Source organism: Lepus europaeus, chromosome 4 (assembly GCF_033115175.1).
Source record: "Lepus europaeus isolate LE1 chromosome 4, mLepTim1.pri, whole genome shotgun sequence".
Lineage (NCBI taxonomy): Eukaryota > Metazoa > Chordata > Mammalia > Lagomorpha > Leporidae > Lepus > Lepus europaeus.
The window spans coordinates 9362893-9384981 of record NC_084830.1 but is presented as its reverse complement, the minus strand read 5'-3'; the positions used below and the strand labels follow the sequence as shown (position 1 = coordinate 9384981).

Sequence of the window (22089 nt, the reverse complement as noted above, 5' to 3'; positions counted from 1 at the left end):
CTGAGGGACACAGGCTCCAGTCAGGGCTCCCGTGGCACAGAGGAGGGAGGGGCCCAGGAAGGGACGCTTGAGTTAGGTCCCAGAGAGGAGCAGGGCGGGGACAGTTCCCGGGAAATGCAGCAGGGACACAGGCCGGCTCAGCAGGGACAGGAGGTCATGGTAGGAGAAAGCGCCCGGGGCAAGGGCCTGCTGGGGACCCCAGGAGTCTGAGCAGCTGGGGTGGGAGGGAGCCCCCATTCCTGGCTGCAGACTCCAGGGCAGGCTGGGATGGAGTGTGGGGTCCCAGCCCTGGGACCCCTTCCCGGGATTTCAGCCCAGGACCATGGGGTGGGGGTGGGGATGGGCTATGTGAGCTAAGAAGGCCCAGCCTGAACCTGGGGCCAGGGAGGAATGGCGGGGTGGGGTGGGGGGGCACCCTCCTGCTTACACAGGTGGCAGCGAGCCTCCCAGACAACCCAGGGAAATCCAGGCCCACACCCTGGTGGAGGGCGGAACTCCTGGGGCGTCTCGCCCACAAGAACTTCCGGAAAGGATGGACGAGCCCTGACCACCCACCGCCCCCTCACAGCCTCTCGGGAACATAGAAAGGGCGGCCCTCATGCTCAGAGTGGCCCAGCGGGCACGTGGCCAGGGGCGTACCTCATCGCAAATGTGCATGGAGAAGATGACCGACAGAATGCCCGTGGACGGGTACCGCCCGTGGCCTTGCAGCCAGTTGTCGAAGACGTACTTGATGAAGGCCGGGTGGTAGATCAGGATCTGCGGGAGGAGCACAAGGCCCGGGTGAGCCACGACACACAGCCATGGCCACGGGGATGCAGCCGCCTGGGGAGGCACCTGACAAGTCCCCTGCCCTGGGGGGAAAGACGGCAATGGCCCACACCACCCAGGCAGAGCTGCTGGCGCTGGGAAGGAGTCGAAGACAAAGAAAGCCTGCAGGCTGGGAAGCTGACGTTGGAAAAGGACCAGAGGGGGACAGGAAAGGGTTCCGGGGGGAGCAGCAGGAAGTGGGCAGGGGGCACTGCTACCCTGCCTGGAAACACCCATGGGGCCACCTGCTCTGCCAGCAAGTTTGACTTTTTTTTTTTTTTTTGACAGGCAGAGTTCGACAGTGAGAGAGAGAGACAGAGAGAAAGGTCTTCCTTTTCCATTGGTTCACCCCCCAAATGGCTGCTACGGCTGGCGCTGCACTGACCCAAAGCTAAGAGCCAGGTGCTTCCTCCTGGTCTCCCATGCGGGTGCAGGGGCCCAAGCACTTGGGCCATCCTCCACTGCACTCCTGGGCCACAGCAGAGAGCTGGACTGGAAAAGGGGCAACCGGGAAAGAATCCAGTGCCCATATGGGATGGCAGTGTCACAGGCGGAGGATTAACCAAGTGAGCCACGGCGCCGGCCCCAGCAAGTTTTATATTTTTTAAATACAGTTTATCTATTTGTAAAGCATAGCAAGAGAGCGAGCGAGAGAGAGAGAGCGAGCGAGAGAGCTCTTCCATGCACAGGTTCACTCCCCAAATGCCTGCAGCAGCTGGGGCTGGGGCCAGGCTGGAGCCAGGAGTTTGGAACCTAATCCCAATCTGCCATTGGGAGCGGCAGGAACCCAGCCACTTGATTCTATCAAGGGCTGCCTCCCGGGGTGCAGGCTAGCAGGAGCTGGATCAGGAGTGGAGCCAGGCACGCTGATACAGAATGCAAGCACCCCCAAAGGCAGCTTAGCCACTGTGCCAAACACCCGCCCCCAGAATCGCCGATTTTTAAAACCTCCCTGTGTGCTGGATTCCCTTCTCCTCGGGTCACAGATGCACACACGGAAGCTCAGAGAGGCTAAGGAACGTGCACAATGTCACACAGCCAGCGGGAGCAGAGTCGGGCGGCGTGGGGCTGGTAGCAGGCTCGGCCTCGGTTCCACAGCCCCTGTGCTGCCTTATGCCCAGCAGAGACTTCTCGGACTGCACAGCGTGTGTCTCCTGCTCCTTAGAGTGGACAGAAAGGGAGGGCCGTGCAGGTCTCTGATGATGAACCCTCCACCTCTCAGGCCGGCCCGGGTACTGCTGTCTCCCAGGGGCTCTCCCGTCTACAGGCGCGCCTGTGCCTTCCTCCTGGAGGGGCATTGTGGCCCAATGCAGAGGGCATTGGGCAGGAGGTGACAGGAATTCAGCTTTAGCTGAGCCAGCTGTGTGACCCTGAGCAAGTTACCTGACCTCTCTGTGCCTATGGAACTAGGATAGTGTGTGCTAAGGGCCAACGTGGGGGCACTTCACTCCTTCCTCCTTCTGCCTGTGGTTCATCTGCAGGAGGTGGGGGAGGGAGACATGGAGGCACCAGTGGTGAGGCCTGGCTTTGAGATGCTCACACGCAACAGGAATGAGCCTGAGGCTTCCTACCAGTGTGGGCCCTGGGGGTCTGTGGCTGCGACCGCTGCCAGATCTCCCGGACCAAGGAGCCACTTTGTGAACCTCTCCCAGTGCTTGAGCCCTTGCTGGCAGGGAAGCTAAATGAGTGGCTGCAGCCTCCACTGGGAACCCTGGGGTCTGGGGGTTGGGGGCTGGAGTCTGGCGCCTGGATCAAAAGCCTGAGGAAGGAGACCTCGGGTGGAGCAAAAGGCTGAGCCTCAACTCACCTTGTCCTGTTTCACTTTGATCTTGGCGGGGACGGGCACGTAGGTGCTGCAGTCGGAGAAAGAGAAGATGGTAACGTGGGGAGGGGGCTCCGGCCCAGCTGAGGCCCTCCCGCAGCCCCCTCCCCCCGGAGGCACTGACGGGGAGCTCGGCCGAGTGCAGCACAGGCTGTGGCTTCACACCTCGCTTTCCCAGAAAGCCCAGGAGGAGCAGGACTCGCTCCAAGCGCGGCCTGAAGCAGCACCCAGTGCCGGAGCCTGGCTGTGGGGCCTCAGCTGCCCTTGCTCATCCATCCCCAAGGTCCCACGTAAAGGCAGAGGAGTTGCGGCTGTGCTGGACCCGACCCTGTGGCTGCCCTGCGTGGGACGCAGGCTGAGGCCACATCCTGGCCGGGCCCAGCTCCCACTTCCCTGCATCCAGGACAAGCAGAAAACCCAAACCTCTTGTCCCCAGCCAGACTCAGGCACGTGGGAACCGGAGCCAGCGGGGAGCCCAGGCTGTGCTGGTTCTGCCCAGAGGCAGGCTGCTGGCCAAGCCTCTGTTTCCTCATCCTGGTGAGGATTAAATGGAAAACAGCAGCTCCTCGTTGGGCAGGGAGCATCTTCTCTCAGCCAGAGCCCAGGTGCTCTGCCTGCCCTGGCCACTGGAGGGCAGCAGAGGCATCAACCGCACTCTCTTTTCCCGTGCTCCCCTCCCCCAGGCCTCCCTGTCTGGAAAGCAGGGGCTGGCATCATGGGTGCACTTTAGAAGCAGAGAGGGGAGCAGATGCCGACCTTGGCAGTCTAAGCGGGAGTCCTTGGCAGGGGGTAGCCGAGCTGTGATTTGTTAGAGAGCATGGGGTGGGGGAGGGGCAGTAAGCACTGGAGGGTGGGAATTGTGTGCAATGTGGGGGGGGGGGTGTCCCGTGGAGGGGGGTGGGGTTTGTGGATGCCCAGGCGAGGCTCAGGCCTGGCCAAGGCGGTGGGTGGAGGATGTGAGGGGCGGGGACTCACTGGGAGATGGTGCCCGTGGTGGTGGCACTGACCACCCACTGCAGGTCGATGGTCTTGAAGGGCACCAGCACCATGCTCACGTTCTCCCCCAGCTCCCGGAAGCTCTCGGGGTACACCAGATGGTGGGTGGTCTTGCTCCCCACGTCGCCCTCAAACCCCACGGTGGGCGCCTTGTTCATCCTGGGAGGGGAAGGGAGACAAAGACACGTGGCAGGGCCTGTGCTGGGACCTCAGCCACGTCCCCTCCTCCCTGGGGCCGCCTCCGTGAAACGGGCACAAATCAGGGCGCCGAGCTTTCCCTGTTCTCTTTGATCGCAGTGAGTCTAAAGCTCTCCAGGGCTGAGCGCCCGTGAAATGTCACCATTGGTGTCTTACGGGCCCTCTTGATGGTCCCGGAAACCCCAGCTCAGAGGGGCTGCTCCAGGCCACGGAGCTGCCCCAGGGCGGCGCTGAACTGAGGTCTGACCCTAACCCTGACCCTCTGTTCGTCACCATACACGTTCCCATTGGCTGCCAGGCACACCGAGGCTCTGAGGGGCCAGTGAGAGGTCCGTGAGGGCGGCCAGCCCCATCCCTCAGGGCTACAGGGAATCCAGAATACACTTGGGGATATCTTTCTGGAATGTCTGTCCCACTTGGAGATGGGGCAAATGGGTTTTACATGAAAAGCCTGCAGTTCTGTTATAGCAGATTGCAAAGTGGGGACGGATTTGAATGATTAAACCAGAGTCTTCCAGCCACCCGTGCCCGCTCACTGGCCTCCCCGTGCCCAGCTCCTGACCTAGGTGTGCAGTCCCCTCTAAGTAGGTCCATCTCGACCCTGCAAGCCAAGACGAGGAATCCAAGGCTCAGAGGGGGCGGGAAGGAGTCTGAGGTCCCCGGAGAAGTCCTTGACCTTATGAGCCCGAGCCCAGACACCTGCCACAGCTCCAGGGCCCCCGGCGTGGTGGGTGGGGGTGAGGGCCGGGGCACTGACCTCAGCACGAAGTCGTGGCCGTCTATGTCCGGCCCGTAGGAGGACTCGCGCAGGTTGCCAGAGTTGCCCACCACGGCACAGCGCCGGCAGCCCACCGACCTCTTCTCCAGCATGGGGTCCACGTCGCCGGGCACCACGCTGAACAGTTCCTTAATGGTGTCGTTCAAGTTATTGGGCTTCTTCTCCCGCTGGAGCTTCTGTAGGCAGAGGACGGGACAGGTCAGCCCGGCTGTGCTGTCTCTGGCCGGACAGGCTCGGTCTCCTGGCTGCGGAGCCACCTGCTGGGGTTTTTTAGGACCTTGTGTCTCCTTCTCTCTGCTGGGCCCCTGGGAACAGAGGCAGCTCAGACGCTGCCTCCTCCAAGGAGTCCAAGCTGCAGAGGAAAGAGCCGTTCACGCTGCAAATGCTCACGGAGCACCTCTGGTATGCTAGGGACTTGCTGCGGTCTGAATATCTGTTCCTCTGGACAAAATCCCCAAAGGTTAAGAGCGGGGAAGCTTTGTCCAGCGATGGGGATCAGGGGCAGGGTCCTGGTGATTTCCTAAGAGACCACAGAGGCGCACGTGCAAACCCGATCTTTCACCATGCCATGCCCTCTGTCACCTCGGGCTCTGCCAGCAGGAATGCCAGCAGCAGAGGCTGAACCAAGGGCCGTGTGCCAACCGGAAGTCTCTTCCCTTTGTACGGTTGGCCTGGCTTGGGTTCTTCATTACAGCAGTGGAAAGCTAAGACAGGACTGCGCCAGCTGCTTGTGACAAAGACCAGGCACGTGGGAGAGGGGCGGGGCCCAGCTCAGCCCTAGGCAGCACACCTAGGCTCAGCCCTCCAGACTTGGAGTGGCCCGTGTGGGACTCACTCCTTTGCCTCCAACCTGTTGCTCTTTAGGATCTCTCTGTCTCTCATGAAAGACCTTCTCTTCCCCTAAAAGACACAGCCAGGACCTTGTAAGCCTACCCCACTGCCACTCTGCTCTGAATCTCACACCAAACCCAGACACCGGGTCTGGTACTGTACGCTCTCGCTCACGCCTTACCAACAAGAGTAGTAGGTGGGTGGGCGCTGGCTCCACAGCCCTGGCTGGGGCCTGGCTGGTTGGCTGACAGCAGCAGAGCTGCCCACACCACGTCCCCACTCTGCTGCCCTTACACTTCTACCCTCCAGCTCCCCCAGCCCATGACAACCGGGCTTCAGCCAGGCTGGAGTCAGCATATGCCAGACACACGCAGGCCTCTGATGTCTGCGGCGCAAAGACCCAGTGCAAGGGTCGGTTGTCCCAAGACAGCCCCATGGTGACTGCCCAGCCTGGTCTGCTCAGGACTGAGGAGTTTCCCTCTGATACAAGTCTTTCAGTGCCCACACTAGGACAAGTCGGTCACCCTTGCCCTGCCTGGTCAGCCCGCTGTCTCACATGGAGCCTGGGCTGCACTGTGCAGTGAGCACCTGTGGGTGCACCTGCCTTCCTCACTCAGCGTGAGCCTGGAGGGATCTGATAAGGAGCAGTGCACCTGACCCTGCGCCACACCACTCTGCTGAGATATTTCACCTGCAGAAGAGAAAGGACGCTCCGGTGCCAGATGGGTGGGTGGGTGGGGCGCTTGTCCCAAATCCAAACCAAGATGTGACCCTGAGCTTTTAGAACTGTCTTGGAGCCGGCGCTGTAGCATAGCGGGTAAAACTGCTGCCTGCAGTGCCTGCATCCCATGTGGGCGCCAGTTCGAATCCTGGCTGCTCCACTTCTGATCCAGCTCTCTGCTATGGCCTGGGAAAGCAGTAGAAAACATCTCAAGTTCTTGGGCCCCTGCATCCGTATGGGAGATCCAGAGGAGGCTCCTGGCTCCTGGCTTCAGATTGGCACAGCTCCGGCCATTGCAGCCAATTGGGGAGTGAACCAACAGATGGAAGTCCTCTCTCTCTCTGCCTCTCTGCCTCTCCTTCTCTCTCTGTGTGTAACTCTGGCTTTCAAGTAAATAAATGTCTTTAAAAAAAAACTGTTTTAAGAGCTCCTAGAACAGGGCGCCAATCTGTGGCCCTTGGAATCCTGACCTTGGAAATGCAGTAGCAATAGGCATCAGATACTATTCAGCCAGGGAAAGTAAGGAAGTATCCTTGTAAGTTGCAACATGGGTGGAAACTTAGAAACATTGTGCTTAGCAGGTTTAGCCCAAGAAGCCAGAGAGGGAAGGGCAGAGATTGTGGGAGTCCTCCTGTTATGCGCCCAGAGCCCCCCAATGTGTCAAAACAGAAAGCAGAAAGGCGGGGTGGGGAGAGGCTCACACTTAGGGAAGATGGGGCTGACTAAGACGGGCTGTGGATAGGAAGTGGTGACCATGGCTACTTAACGCTGGTGCAAACGACTCGAATTATGTTGCACATGCTTTACCACACGTTCAGATGCAGATTAAACACCCGCTGTTTACAGGATCCCCCCGGGCCACCACATCACCTGGGGATTGTGACAAGGCTCAGCTCCTTAGTAGGGTTTGGGCTGGGGCCTAAGCTCCTACAGGTCTGATGGGCTCCCAGGCAATGCTGCTGCTGCTGCTGCTGCTGGGGTAACCAGGCTCCTCTGCAGGAGGCTCTGTGGAGGTGTCCAGCTGGGAAGGGCTGCCAAGCACTTGGCCATGGACTTGGGACCAGAAAGTGCCTTGGCATTGTGCCACTCCCTGGGGGGTGGAGTAAGCAGCAGCATCGCTACCTTGTATCCACCACGCAGGGGTCTTTACTGAGCTCCTGTTCCCCAGTACAGCAGGTGCACTCTGCCACGGAGACCCCAGGGTTGAGAATTCCAGGTCTGCCGTGGACACAGACAGGAAACGTGTCCTGTGCTCTGCTGGGTGCCATGCCCAGCAACACCTTGCCCTGTCTGACTGTAGCTCACTCAGCTCTACTCTCAGGACTCGTGGAAGACAACACAGCTGGTTGCTCAGGGAAGGGGCCCTGGCAACCGTACCCCAAGTGGACAGAAAGGACCACTTGGCAGGAGTCGAGAATCACGGGACAGCACAATGGAAACAAGCAAGGCCAGTGGGGCCCGGCTCAGCCCTGTGCCTGCCCAGGCTTGCTGGTGGCTCCGGGTTTCCAGGAAGATTGACTAGGGCTTGCGATTTGTGTAAGGAGACCTCGGCCAAGCAGTGGCAGTGCCCAGCAAGGGCGGAAAGCAAATGAAGAGAGCATGAAAGGCCAAGCAGGGCCCAGGACCGAGTGGAGTCTCTGGGACTCTGGCTGCAGCAGGTCTGGAGCCAGAGTGAGGTGAGGAAGGTGCTGGGCGCACGATTTAAGGAGCATAACCCGGCCCAGCCTCTCCTTCAACTGTGAGCCCTGGGGCCTCCGTCACCTTGCCCTGTACTGGAGCGCAACCATGGGAATTGTGGAGTGGGGACTCCGGCAGCAGCTTTCCTGCCTGGAGGCTCCATGGTGGCCTTCTGTCCCCTGTGCCCGCAGAGTGTGGGGATGAGCTGCACTCCCTGCACACCTTCCTGCTCCATCTGGGACCAACAGGAGCAGCTTTCTGGCCTCAGCACAGAGGGCTGGCACCAAGGGGTCTTCCCTGCAGGCCTTGTCCTTATGCACAGTTGCTGTGGGCTTGTCTGGCTGGCTCCTTTAGCCCCTGGGCAGCAGGCCTGGCATGCAGCTCAGCACAGGCCTAGTGTGGGTTTGCTGAACAGAGACCCACACCAGCCAGTGTCCACACCTTCATCCTCCCAGTCCACGGCTGCTCCTCTGGGGCTCTGAAGGCTGACCACAGCTGGAAGCAGAGTTCTGTGGTTTTGATACACAGCCCCCATGCCAAGAACGTCACGGTGTGTCCTCATTTAGCTTCCATAACCGTCCTGTGAGAAGGTGATCTTATGTACCCATTTCACAGATAAGAAGGCCCAGGCTTGGAAGACCCAGAGCCTGACTCCAGGTCCTTTAAGCAGAACGTAACCTGACTGCCCTTCTGCAGCAGGGAGACCTGGGAAGTGCAAGTGGGGACACAGAAAGGCACACTGGTGGGCCTGGGGTGAGGGCAGGGCAGAGGGGTGCCCGGAGAGCTTGGCCAGGGCCTTGCCAGAGTTGGGGCTTGCATTGGGTGGAAGGCATTATTTTGTACTTGATCTTGCGCATGGATATCTGGGGTGGGAGGATGTCCCAGAGGGTGGGGTGGAAATCTGTGGAAGGGGTCACAATCTTCTCCCTTTGTAACGCTCCCCTGCCCCATCCCCAGGGCTCCCCACAGCCGGGGTCAGGAGAGAAGGGAGGTCAGTGGAGCACCACCAGCGCTGGGTGTGCTGCAGCTGATGTTTCCTGGTCTGTGAAATGGAGATAACTGGCTCCCAAGCCTCTCCTCCACCTGCTGAGTCCTAGGCCGCTCCCTGTTTGGGTCACGTGCATGCTGTGTAGACAGACTGATCCCTAAATGCCTTCGCAGCCAGAATCCGAGGGTGACACTGAGAATCCCCGACTCCAAGCTCCTAAGGGGATGCTTGAATTCAATCCAGCCCTGCCAAGGGCTGCTATGGGGGGAACGACAGAGCCAGGGAGCGGAAGGGGATGTGTGAGGCTGCCCATGCCAGAGGGGTGCCCCGTTCTCTATCCCAGTGGCCTCCCTTACCAGCCAGAGACTAGACATGACAGCTGGAGGCACTGTGGCTGTGTCCCTGGGGAGTGGGTGACACTGGCGTCTAAGTGGGCAGGGATGATGGGGGCGGTTAAACACCCTGAGATGCACAAGGCTCTCAGCCCCTGCTCCAAGCCTTGTCCTGCTGACTTCCCCATCGCCTTCAGCAGACACACGGACTCTGAGAAGGCAAAGGCCCTGCCTGTCCCGATCTCCATCACTTCCCCAGAGCCCAGTCGGGACCTGCGCACAGACCCCAGAGCCAGGACTTAGCTGGGTCCAGCACCTTGGACCCTTCTAGGGCCCCCATGCGTTTTCTGCTCACTTCTGGTAGACTGAGCTCTTGGAACAGGGTGCCTTTGGGAAAGTGCCGTGCGGGAACTCTGCTCTTGCAAGGTCTCCCTGGCTGGCTGGGTGCCCCTCGCTGTGCCTTTGCTTGGTGTGGCACAGGAGGGAGAGACTGCACGCGCTATGTCAACAGCCCTGGGCACACACGGATTCCAGCCCCTGGGCTCCATTTCCAGCTCCTGCACACACATTCTCGCTCCCCAGGCCCATGCAGAAGCTGACCCCTCTGCTTGGGGGCGCCCTTTCTCTCTGACTTCTCCAGGGTGAGCTCAGCCTTCTCCTCCCCTGGGAAGCCCAGCCCCGGGGGAGGGGTTGGAGGCCCCACCCATGGGCTTCTGCATCTCCCATGTCCACTCTGCACAGCACCAGGGCTCTGCCTTGGGACACTGTTTCCTCATCTCCCTTGCCCCCTGCAACCCAAGACTGGAAGCCAGGGTCTTCTCCATCTCCATCTATTGGTGCTTGGCATGTGGGCGCTGCTAAGCCAGTGCAGACTGGAGGGATACTGCTGGCTCCCCTCGGGTTTACGTGATGGCCAGCACTGGGGCGATTTTTCAGAAACCTGGACTGGATCCCGAGATTCCCCAATTAGAACAGCACAGTGGCTCCCGGCCCCAGACTCTTCACTGTGGGCCCTGCCTATGCTCAGCTCTGCCCGCACACCACTTCCCATTGCCCACGGCACCCCAGTCACACCGAGCATCTCTGACACACCCAGGGGATGGAGGAACCCAGGGCTCCTGCACACTCTGCAAAACCTACAACACTTTTTCTAGATTCTTCCATGACTGGTGCCTTTTCTGCCTTTGGGTCTGGGCCTGGGTCTGGGTTCAAGTCGTACTTGCTCAGAGACATCATTGATGGACTGCCTTGTATACAGGACCCTCTCTGAGCTTCCCCCATCACAAACCTCACCCAGGCTTCCTCAAAGCACTTCCGTCCCAGCCCGCTTTGTTTATCTGATCTGCTTCTCATCTGTCTCCAGAGTGCAGTCCCGGGAGAATAAGGGCCTGGTCTCTATTTTGCACTCTGAAACCTAAAGTGGGAAAAGCAGTGGCCCCTAGCAAGAAATGTCCAAGCGCTGGTCCCAGAACCCACACATGGGACTCTGGGAAATTGCTAAGGACCTCTGGACGAGCCCATCCTGGATTCGAGGGGAAGCTTGTGAACCCAAGGACAGGCATATTTCTGAGCACAGGGGAGGGGGGTGTGGGACCCGGGGAAGCAGAGTTGCGGCCCTCAGGGAGGCAGAGGCAAGGAGTGACATGTCTACAACCCACATGGCCCGATTCTCCCTCCGAGCCCCAGGAGGCTCAGACCCTGCTGAACCTTGGCTTTGGACTTCTGACCCCCCAAGATGTGCAAGAATGACCTTTGGCTGTTCGTGGCTGCTTGCGATGACAGACACGGGAAGAATGCAGTAGCCCCCACGCTGACTTCCGCATGTCATGGCACCTCGGTAGGCAGTGGTCGAATGAACCAACCAGCGAATGACTAAGAATAGCCCGCATCCTACCGAGGCCCCGCAGGGCCCCCGCCTCCCCCTGCAGAACCCTCTGCATCCCGGGCCTCACCAGCCACCATCTGTAGGTATCTTCCTCCATGAGAGCGTTGTGAGCCGTGAGCAGCGGCTGCATGGTCTGGTTGAAGCGCTCGTCAAACCAGGCAGAGAGCTTGCGCTGGCCCACGCAGTGCGTGCAGGTGCACGGCCGGGTCTTGATGAGCTTCCGCAGGTTCTCCGAGAGCTCCAGGACCATCTGCTTGGGGAACCAGGTGGTGGCCACCATGGTGTGCGAGTAGTTCAGGAGGAAGGAGGTGAGGAAGATGAAGAGCATGAGGAAGGCGAGCGCTTTGAGGGTCCTTTTCCTGGTAGTCACCATCTCCCGTTTCCCGAGGAGGCCTCCTGCGGACAGGCTGGGGACGAGCCCTCCTAACTGAGGGCAGACACGGGACAGGCGGAGCTGGGCTCAGAAGGGCCGGTGGGGACTCGAAGGGAGGCTGTGGTCGACTTTACTGCCCCGGGGCACGGCCGCCCCTGGCTTCCCGACTTCACGTGGGGCGCACCGCGGCTATGCGTGGTGGGCGCTCAGCAGACGCGGGAGCCCGCCGCTTCCGCAATCCCTGAAAAGCTGATCGTGCCTGCTGACGGAGCTTTCATTAAACCTGGAGACAGTGGCTTCCGTGCCCAGGCGCAGGTGCTCAGTGAGTGCTCACTGATCCCCGGGAAGGTATGGGGTCCCCAGGGCTGAAGCCTGGCGGCAATCGGCTTGGGCAGGTCGGAGGGAGGTCACTGGAGGTGAGGCTGTCCCGGGCTGGCTGGAGGAGCCGTCGCTCATCTGTGAGCTGTACAGGAAGGGAGGAAGGAAACGGTGAAATGTGGGATTTCCCTCTCCACGCCTCCCAGGCACACCTCCCACGGCCTTCCCTCTGTGTATAATGGGCTGTTTGCAAGGTTGCCAAGGCACCTGCAGACGGAGCAGCCCAGCCACGTTTCCCACAGCCAGACCCTGTTTCGCTGTTTGCCTTAGAAGAAACTGAGCAGTTAAGCGACTGGCCAAGGTGCTGGGGAAAGGAGGAAGCAGGAGCCCAAGTCCACAGCCTTCTGTTCCTTGCACCTGCAGAGGTTGGGGTGGGGGCAGCAGAAGGGGTGTGGCCTCTGCTCTGGAACTGATGCCTGTCTGGTGACCTGGCCTCAGAGCCCCAAAGCAGAGGGGGCAGAGTGAAAGGGGGGCACGTTTTCCCAAAGCCAGCCTCTCAGGTGCCCACAGCAGGTGCAGCCCCACCTGCACACTTGACCGTGATGTCTGCTCCCCAGTGCCTGTGTTTCTGATCAACTCCTCCCCGCCCTCCACGCACATCCACCAGTGAAGGGACCATTCCTTCTGGGAAGTCCGAGTTGGAGGCAGACTCTCTCTTCTGGTAGAGGGAGGTGCAGCTCAGAAACCAGATGAAGCCACAGCTGGAGCTCCAGATGTGCTGGCTCCCGGCCTGCACCCGTTCACCCCAGCCTACTGCATGCAGAACAACGGCCAGGCTCATGTTTATGACCTAGTGGTGTCCCCAGAGGTCCCATCCACTGCCCCACCTGCCAGCAGGCAGCCCCTCTCTCATGGAGTTGGACAACCTCATCCTCACGGGTGGGCCTTGAGTCTGCCTGGCCAGCAGAGGGGCCCCACCCCTCCCACCACAGTGACTGGTGCAGGGCTGGGCACGTGCCTGGACCCTGTTGGGGAGGGATGGGGCTTTCCTGTCTGCTCTGGCCGTTTGCATGTAAGGCCAGCACCAGGCTGGCCGTTTTGCTAGCTTGTGTGGGAGAGATCGGAACAAAATCCCTGATCTAGCTCTCGCCATGGCTCAAGTAAATTCTCCTCTTTGTTATAAGGCAGATAGATGAGTTGGAACCTGAGCACCATGCCTGAGAGCCATGCACAGTTGCTCTGGCTTCTGTCCCCACTAGGCAGGAAGTGCGCCCCAGCCCCTGCTGACCCGTGTGGGTCTTGCTACTTCGGTGAGGCTCGTTGGGACCCCAGGCAAGGCTGAGCTACAGATGCTGTGGGACTGGGACACCCCCTGTCCCCAGGGCATCCTGCCAGCCACGTCTCTGTGTCCTGCTACCTGGGAGGCTGTCTTGTACATGCCAGGGAGCTGGAAGATCCAGAGAAGAGGCTGGGGACGGGCAGGTCTCCTCACAGCAGCCAGGAGCAGATGGTGGGAGGGAGCGAAGGGGGCGTGTTCGGGGCTGGAAAGGTGCAGCTGCAGCCGCGGGAGCGCCCTCCCTGCCTGGGGAGGCCCTGCTCCACCTGCCTGCACTTGGGGTCACAAGGCCCTCCTTGCACAGCAGCTCCGTGTCCCACTTCTGCACTGTGAACCGTTTGGTCACCACATCCTGGCCGGCTGGTTTCCTGGGACAGCACAGGGTGGCCTGGGGTCAGGCCCACCCGGGAAGAGGGTCCTCCAGCTTCCGGGCAAGAGCAGAGACCCCTCCCCACACTGCTCTCCAGCCATGGCTGGCCCCCTGGACACGTGGGATCCAGAGACTCTGCTTTCCTGAAAAACCCCGCCGACAGCTGGCAGAAGGAAAAATGGCCCAGGCAGATCTGGGTTCAAATCCTGCTGCTTCCCATTCCTGGCCCACCCCTCTGAGCCTTGGTTTCTGAATCTACATAATGGGATGAACAATGCCCACAACAAGGTGGCCAAAGGAGAGAAAATGACCAGGTTTGCCCTTGGGCTAGAGCAGATGTACTAGAAAGATCAGCTCTGGCCTGCCCCTAAATTTCCAGTCCCTCACTTGCAAAAAGTCCACCAGATCCCCCAGCCGGAGCTACTGTCAGGCTTATTTAAAAGACCCAATGAGGGGCTGGCACTATGGCACAGTGGGTTAGGCTGCCACCTGCAAAGCTGGCATCCCATATGGGCACCGGTTCAACTCCAGGCTGCTCCTCTTCTGATCCAGCTCCCTGCTGATGTGCTTGGGAAAGGAGCATGGGATGGCCCAAGTGCTTGGGCCCCTACATCCATGTGAGAGACCTGGAAGAAGCTCCTGGCTTCTGGCTTTGGCCTGGCCCAGTCCCAACCATCGTGACCATTTGGGGGGAATGAATCAGTGAATAGAAGATATTTCTCTCTCTCTCTCTTTCTCTCTCTCTCTCTTTCTCTGTGTGTGTGTGTGTGTTCCCTCTCTCTGTAGCTCTGACTTTCAAATAAATAAATCTTAAAAAACAAAAAAACACCGAATGAAATCAGGCATCAAGAATAGCAGCCATCCTCAAAAAGCTCGTGGAAAATGTCAATTATGAAAAAGCTGTGCATGGATTTCAACAATCTTTTAAGTGCATTTTCCCATGAAATTTTTGAACAGTGTAGTTCCAGCAGACTGCATGAGTTGCTTTAATCCCATGAGGCTCTGGAGAGCAAAGATGTCACCGCGTCTGCCCCAGTGGCCGGCAGGGAGCAGATCCCGATGCATTGTGGGTAAGACCAGGCCTCCCAGGACCCAGAGGGCTCAGAGACAGCCAGGCCTCAGGGCAGGAGGCAGAGCACAGTGTGGGGTCTTTGGGGTCAGACCCGCATGAGTTTGCCTTCCCCAGAAGTGACTCCGGCAGTTCCCCTGTGCTACTCCGGTCACCAGGGGCCCCTTCCCACATGCCTGGGGACACCGGTGTGCTGCCCACTGGAGCGCACAGAATATGCACATATGCAGGACAGGCTGGGGCGTGCTCCTGGCCTCCAGCTGCCGTGGGGAGGTGCTGAATGGGGCCCTCTTGTTCTGCACGTTGTCTCCCATGGTTTGCAGTGCACAGTCCCAGCCGGCTTCCCTGTGCACGGGCAGGTAAGCAGCACACTGAGCATGCTGCCTCCCCGCGGAGCTGAGTAAGACAATCCACTACTGCAGGCCCAGGGCTGCCCCAGCCAGACGGGGGCAGCCACGTCTCTCCGAGGGCCCCACACATGAGCGGTCACTGCAGAGATACTTGCTGTGTGGCAGGTGCTCAACACACGGGGCTTGCCTTCGTCAGCTGTGTATAGACGAGGAAGTGGAGGCTCAGACGTGGGAAGGAATTGGATCGAATTCACAGACCCAAGAGATAGTCAAGCTGACTCCGGCCGGTCTTTGCGTCAAGTGCAGTGTATTTTCTAGCCATTTCCCTCCCTCTCTCTACCCCCACACACACTACGCTTATGCTAAGCTCGGGTTCCAGGAACAAGCAGCTGCCCTGGGAACTGAGTGCCTGGGATTTCCACGTACACTGAGCCTGAGCAGAGGCCTCTGGGCCCCCGTGTCGTTATGCAGGGCTGGGTCCGCCCTCTGCCTCAGTGCCCCATTCAGAGCTCGGCCTATGAGAAGCTGCAGCCCAGCCAGACACAGCGGGAGCCGCCTGCCTGGCAGCCTCATGGAGCCCAGCTCTGTGCCAGGACTCCTGCCCCTGGCCATCTGCCTGCAGCCAAGGAGGGCCCCATCCCGTATCTCAGGGTCTCTGGAGTCAAGCATGGCCTTGACTTCTGATCCAGCTTCCTGCTGATGCGCCTATGGGGCCGTGAAAGAAGGTCCAAGTACTTGGGTCCCTGCCACCCACGTGGGAGACTCAGCCGGAGCTCCTGGCCCAGCCCTGGCTGTCACAGGCATTTGGGGGCGATGAACCAGCAGATGGACAATCTCTCTATATATGTTGCTCTGCCTTTCAAATAAATAAAAATGACTAGACAAACTTTTTTTTTTTTTTTCTGTAAAAAGGTATCCACGGGTCATTTGGCTCAAGTTCCCCATGCCATGGCTAATTCTCCGTGCATCAGCCTCGCTTGCACCCCAGGGCTTTCAGGGTACCTGTCCCCTCCTGGCTCTTACTGTTCCTGAATGTCCCCTACTGTCTCAGGCCCCCCGAGGCCAGTGCCTGTAACTGCGGGGAGGGCTCCTTCCTCCCTCCTCCGTGCTCCCCGTCCTGCAAGAGCTGGGAGCCTGGAGACTGCATTTCCCAGCTTCCCCTGCCCCGTGCGGCTCTGGACAGGTTCAGTGGAGGCTGTAGCACAGAGGGAAGAGGCAGGGCTGGGGGCTGCCGCAGTTCCCGAGTGCCGCGGGGAATTCTGGGCTGGCTTCTGGGTCCCTGCCTAAAGCAGTGAATCCCTAATGCCCTTCCTTGTAAGCACCAACGCCTGGAATTAAACCCTTCTGCTTGGAGCTTCTGCCTCAGTTTCTTCATCTGTAACATGGGTACCTACTCCATAGGGGTGCGTGGAGAAATGAGGAAGTTGGTAAAGTCTCCAAAACAGTGCCTGGCACAGCCCGCCTGCTGGGTTTTACGGAAAGCCCTCAAGTGGTTTCGGTTTTCTTGCATGAAGCACCAACCTCCAGCCCACCCCGGGGACATGTCTGCCTCCTTTCATTGGACAGCTATGGGCGCAGAGCTCAGAAAGGGAAGGCAACTTGTCCAAGGACACACAGCAAAATGATGCCGGAGCTGAAACCAGAACCAGACCCCAAACTCCAAGGCTCACGTGGCTCCTCGGATGGCACCTGCTCTGTTCTACAGGGCGTGCCTAGGGGGCTGCTTCTGCCATGTCCCAGGGTTTGGCTGCTGCCTCCACGGGGGTGGGGGCCTTGCAGCGAAAACACATGGAGGCCTCCGCTGTGTGATGCCCAGGAAGTCACACGGGGCCGACTTCAAGACCCCCAGCTGGAAAATGGAGTTAAAAAGTCACCCTTGCGGCGGGCCTTTGGTATAGCTTTAAGACGCCCGCATTCCACATCAGATGCCTGGGTTCAAGTCCTGGCTCCGCTCCGGATTCCAGTGTCCTGCTAATGCACACCCTGCGAAGCAGCAGGTGGCGCTGCAGCACTTGGATCCCTGGCACTCACCTGGGTGCATCTGGATGGAGTCTGGGCTCCTGGCTCCAGCCTGGCCCAGCCTCAGCTGTTGCGGCCACTTGGGAAGTAAACCAAAGATGGGGCCTTTCTTCTTCTGTCTCTGTCTGTGTCTCTCTCACTTCTATCTCCCTACCTTTGACATCGATAACAGTTTTTTTGCTTTTTTTTTTAAAGAAAGTCACTATAAAAACAAACCAACAAATCGCTCTACTTCCACGGTGGCCACATGTAAAGCAATGAGAGCCAAGCTGTTGCCAGCAAAGGCCTGCCACAGACCACGGCCGTTCTGTGCTGTTTGAAGGCTGGTGTGAGATCTCACTGCCTGAGCTCACTCCACCCCCCGATGCTGGTCCACACTTAACCAGTGCCCGGCCTGCCCATCCTGGGTGGTGCCAGCATCCTGGTGAAGGTGGCCAGCAAGCAGATCACTGGGGCAGGTACCTGAGCTTGGCTTGATGGAGGAGAAAGTAGAGCTTGCCCAAGGCCACGCAGCAACAGGCTAGCATGCGAAACAGGCAGTGCCTGGTCGTGTGATGGGGGCAGTGCCACCAACCCCCTCCTAGAGAGGACCCAGGCCTAGGTAGCTGCCACAAAGGCACATGGCTGCAAAGGGCCAGGGCTGACCCCTGCCACCCTGTCCCACCTCCCACTTGCCATCAAGGACACCCTTGCTGCTTCACCGAACATGCCTGGTGGCACACTTGTCTCCACCATTGTGCAGTGCAGCCAGGGAAGGGGCTGGCGCTAGGACCCAGCACCTGTACCAGCTGCTCACAAGGGACCTGTGTCTCCAAGGAGGTAATGCAGGGCCTGTCAAGGTTCAGAAGTGGCAGGGTAGCAACAGCTGTGGGGAGAAGAAGCCGGGCTCGTGGGGCGCGTGGCCGGGCGCAGGGCCCGGAGCACAGAAGAGGCTCAGCACTGATGGAGGAGGCTGGAGAGGGGTGGGGGGAAGCAGGCAGAGGGCACCGTGCCCCCAACCGTGCATGGTGGTGGTGCCAGGGACACCTGGGACAGGGATGGAAACACAGGTGCCCTTCGGAGTGGCTGCAGCGGCCGAGCCGGATGGCCACACGGGAGGTGTCCTGAGCAGTGTGGACTTGGGTGTGAAGGCAGTGGGGAGCCCCTGCAGGTTTGTGAGCAGTGGTCAGCAGTGCCCACAAGTGGCTCGTTGGAGGCGCTTGGGGAGGGGCGCCCACAACAGCCCATGGGCGTCTGGACAACAGCCTGGTCTCCATCTCAGCCACAGGAGGCACCAGCCACTTCTGGGGATCAGTTCCTGCTCCTGTGCCGACTTTTGTCCATTTCCCCCTACTCTAAAGAGGCTGGGTTGCTACAGATCCTTGTCCTCAGATCTCTTGCTTATCCCCTTGCTGGGGAGCCGGGGAGAAAATAAGGCTGCTTCCCTCCCCCCATCCCCCCCCCACTCCCCCACCCCGCTGTGCCTCCCCAGGTGCACCCTTGGCTGGTGAATCCTGGCCGGTGTTTGCTGGGGAAGGGGACACAGGAGTGTCTCTGCAGGGCTCCATCTGCCCCAGGCTCTAAGCTGCGTAGGGCTGCTTGGTGCCTGTTTGATCATCCCAGGCAGAGCCAGCCGAGGTCAGATGCTCAGGGTCCTACAGGGAGTGCTGGATGGGTGCTGCAAAGGCAGGTGCACTGGCTGTGTCTACACAGCCCCGCATTGCTCTCACTGCACACCTGCTGTGCCTGGGCTCAGGAGCACCCCGAGGGCTGCACTCTCTGCTGGACATCACGGCCCCTCCTGACAGCTATGAAGATGCCACCCCACACCGCGTGCACCTGGAGGGCTCAGGCGGGCTCCAGGTGGGAACTCAGCTCTTTAACATTTGCACTGGCACAGAGGGAGAGCACGGGATCAGATCGGCTGCTCAGAGCCTCATTAGCTGCGTGACGTGGACAAGCCTCAGCTGCACCTGGCCACACCTTGTCCTGCGTGCAGAGGAGAGGCAAGAGCAGTGCTCCTGGGACCCTCAGAAGGGCCCTTAACTCCTGCCCCCATCTCTTCTTTATCAGAGCTGAAATCTCCAGCAGTGACGTTGGCGGAGGACAAACCTAAGAGCTTTACTTCCGTCAATCACTGACTTTATCCCTGCGCCCACTTCACAGATGAGCAAAACAAGGCCCAGAAAGGCTAGGCCGCTTGGCCCAGGGATGCACATTTTTGTAAGGGTGAAGCTAAACGGAGATCCAAGCCATGAAGCTCCGGGTACCGCATTCTTCGTGCTAGGCACCCCGGGGACATCAACAAGTTTGCAGGGGAAAATGGAATTAAAAGCAGCTTCTTTGGGGGCACACAGTTTTGAAACCCATGCACAGATTTTTCATAATGCACATTTTTCATAATTTTTCATAATGCACATTTTTATGAACCTTTTGAAGATGCCTGCATCTATGCAATTGCAAAAATTTTCAGACCCTAAAAAAATGTACCTTTTAATCCCTTTCCCACAAACTCTGTGAAGTCTAGTAGTATTTGTGTCTTAGCCTGGGCTGGGTTCACAGCTAGCATCCCTGACGGAGCCCGCCCGTCACCCCACTGAGGGGCGTATCCATTTGGACAGGGGGATTTTATCCCTACTCTCCACAAACGCGTCACAGAGGCTGCTCCCCTCTGTCCAGCAGGGGAGGCTGGTCTGGCAGGACAGAGGTGAATGGCTGGCTGGCTCACTGCTAGGGATGGCAGACACCCCGGTGGCCAGGGGTGGGAGTTTGCCAGGCCTCCCGGGCCATGGTCCCTCCCAGGTGCTACTCAGCAAATCCCCTGACGCCCATCCAAGGGCCTCCCACGTGGGGAGCCCTGGATTTCAAAAACCTCCTGTTCTGCCCAATTTGTTTGAAAGCACACAGGCGTTACCTGTCTCCTCCCAGAAGGCAGGGGCAAGTGGTGGGCTTGAGGAAGCAGGCTCCTTTCCTCAGAGCGTGGACAGAAACCAAGGCTGGATGGGGTACCAACACACAGCCCGAAGCAAGAAGCCCCGGATCTGAATTCCGGCTTGGAGGCTGCCAGAGGCCACACAAGTCCTTGCTTCTCAGCATCGTAGGGGTGGTGGGGGCAGCAGAGGAGAGACAGGTGTCAGGGACACTGTATGTCATCTCAGCCTCCCCTCCATCCCCTGACAGCATCGGGATCCAGAACTTTCCGAAGGTGCAGTGTGCTTTACCTTCCTATCGCTATTTCCATGGGGGCCACCCCAGTGCCTGTCTCTCTGCTCCATTCTTTAGCCCCCTTTCCCCCTTCTTCTCTTGCCTCTCCCAGTGAAGCCAACGCTGTTCTTTATCAGGGCAGGCACATTTTGCAAGTGTGTCTGCGTGTGTTGTGCGCTGGGGCTTGTGCCAGACATCACTCTCAACAAAGAACAGGAATAATAATTGAAAAAAAAAGTGGGTGGATGAATGATTAGGATGGATTTGCCTTCTCTGATGAACACGGTGACAAGCCCATGGCTCTCAGATCCAGGGTCTGTTTTCGAGGTCCCGCACTGTGCCTGGGCGCCCCTGTTCTCCCTGGTTCTGGGGGGAGCCATGCAGGCAGACAGAGCAAGAGCTCTGGGGACTCAGAACCCGCCCCCAGAACCTGCACTCGCTTCTGTTTGCCTGCCCAAACTCTCCAAGAATTGACTGCTTGGGGAAGCAGTCCTGGGACCGTCACATGTACTCCCCTCGCTAGCATTTTCCCCAGCTCACCACTCTCAGCACGCTGAGGACTGCTGGCATCCAAGCACTGAGGGATGTGCCAGGCCACACAGCTGCTTTTGTACCTCGTCGTGTTCCTGGAACACCGCTCACTCACGGTATCTAACAATCACGTGAAAGCGAAGTCTTAGCCCCACTTGAAAGATGGGGAAACTGAGGCTACAAGAAGCCCAGCGATTGTGATTTATCTCCTCTCACACTCAGTGTCTGGATTCAAATCCAGAGTCTTTCGGTGCCATACGATTGCTTGCAAACCTACTCCGTGCGTCTCCTGCATTCCTACTTGTCTGGCCATGCAGGCCACGAAGGCAGGGCTCCGATCACAGTGCCCCTGGGTGCCATGGGACACCAGGGAACGTCTCAGCTGGGGACAAAGCCCTGGCTTGCCTGCAGGTTGAGGTCCCTGCCCTCAATTCAGTGTCATTGTCCTGCATGGCAACCAAATTGCAAGCGTTGATTTCTGTCCGTGCCAGACGCACACATGCAGCCCGTGCCGCTTGCTCAGCGGTGAGTGACAAAGTCCCTCGCCTCGGAGCCAGGGGCCTCCGTCTTCTGCCAACTTCCATGAAGCGCTCCTAGGCTGATGTGTCAGCCCGTACGTGGGACAGAATCAGATCCCAGACGGCACACGGGACGCTGCCTCAATCTCCATGTGGGATCCCGCTATCAGTATTCTGTCTCGTGGCTCCTCCTAACCGGTGAACTCCATGTCTCAAGTGCAACCTTTAGCCTGGTCCCCCTCTCCTTGCCTTCTCCCCAGGACACACAGGACTTGTTAGACTGAACTTGGGGCAGACAGTGGAGGAAAGAGAAGTGAATGTCTGCCAAATCTACATGACTGTGACCGGAAGAGGGAGCTGAGACGAGCGCTCTCTGGAGCCTGACCAAACGGAGACAGTGGTCGCACTGAGCCCGCGCTGCCCTGAGGACACGGTGTGTGCCTTATTCAGAGCTGCACCCTGGTGATGTGTCTCTGGCCCCAGCCGCTCGTGGGGGCGGGCTTGGCGGACAGACGGACAGGTGGACAGCCCAGTGACGGCTTGCTGGTCCACAGCTGAGCCAGCTGCTGCTCCTCGGCGGGGAGGGAGGAGGGCTCCGGGCTTTGTGAATACTCCTCATGACAAGCTCCGGGGCTCGCAGGCCGGTGGCCAGGCAGAATTGCTTTCTGATGATTATTTTTCCAGCTGAATGAGATTCAGTTAATGGAACATTTAATAGGTCCTTCTGGGCCCCGCAGAAAGCAAGCCGTTCTGTTGCTCCCAGAAATGAATTTATGCATTTGCAGCCCCAGGCCCCGGGTCAGGGAGAGTGAGGACAGCTCACGGCTCTAGACTGGCGGCCCCAGGCTGGACCATCACAGCACTGCCCCCTTCGGAGGGCCTCTCTGTACCAAGAGCCAGAGACCGCGACATCAAGGGGACCTGCCAGAGGGCTCTGTCCCCACGTCTGGCTGCACTCTGCCTTGGAGCCTGAGCTGGTTGTGT

The 22089-nt window shown here is 59.1% G+C and overlaps 1 protein-coding gene across 2 annotated transcripts in view; it reads right to left on the bottom strand.

Annotated features, from left to right (window-relative positions):
• Positions 1 to 22089, bottom strand: part of ST3GAL1 (ST3 beta-galactoside alpha-2,3-sialyltransferase 1) — a 72235-nt gene that overhangs the window by 4798 nt on the left and 45348 nt on the right. For both annotated transcript variants that reach the window (XM_062187954.1, XM_062187955.1), the window contains exons 3-7: positions 11106 to 11874; positions 4584 to 4780; positions 3608 to 3787; positions 2618 to 2663; positions 640 to 759 (exon numbers count right to left, since the gene is read on the bottom strand). In XM_062187954.1, the coding sequence (XP_062043938.1) occupies positions 640 to 759; positions 2618 to 2663; positions 3608 to 3787; positions 4584 to 4780; positions 11106 to 11411 (849 nt within the window). In that variant the 5' untranslated portion in view covers positions 11412 to 11874. The remainder of the gene's footprint in view (positions 1 to 639; positions 760 to 2617; positions 2664 to 3607; positions 3788 to 4583; positions 4781 to 11105; positions 11875 to 22089) is intronic.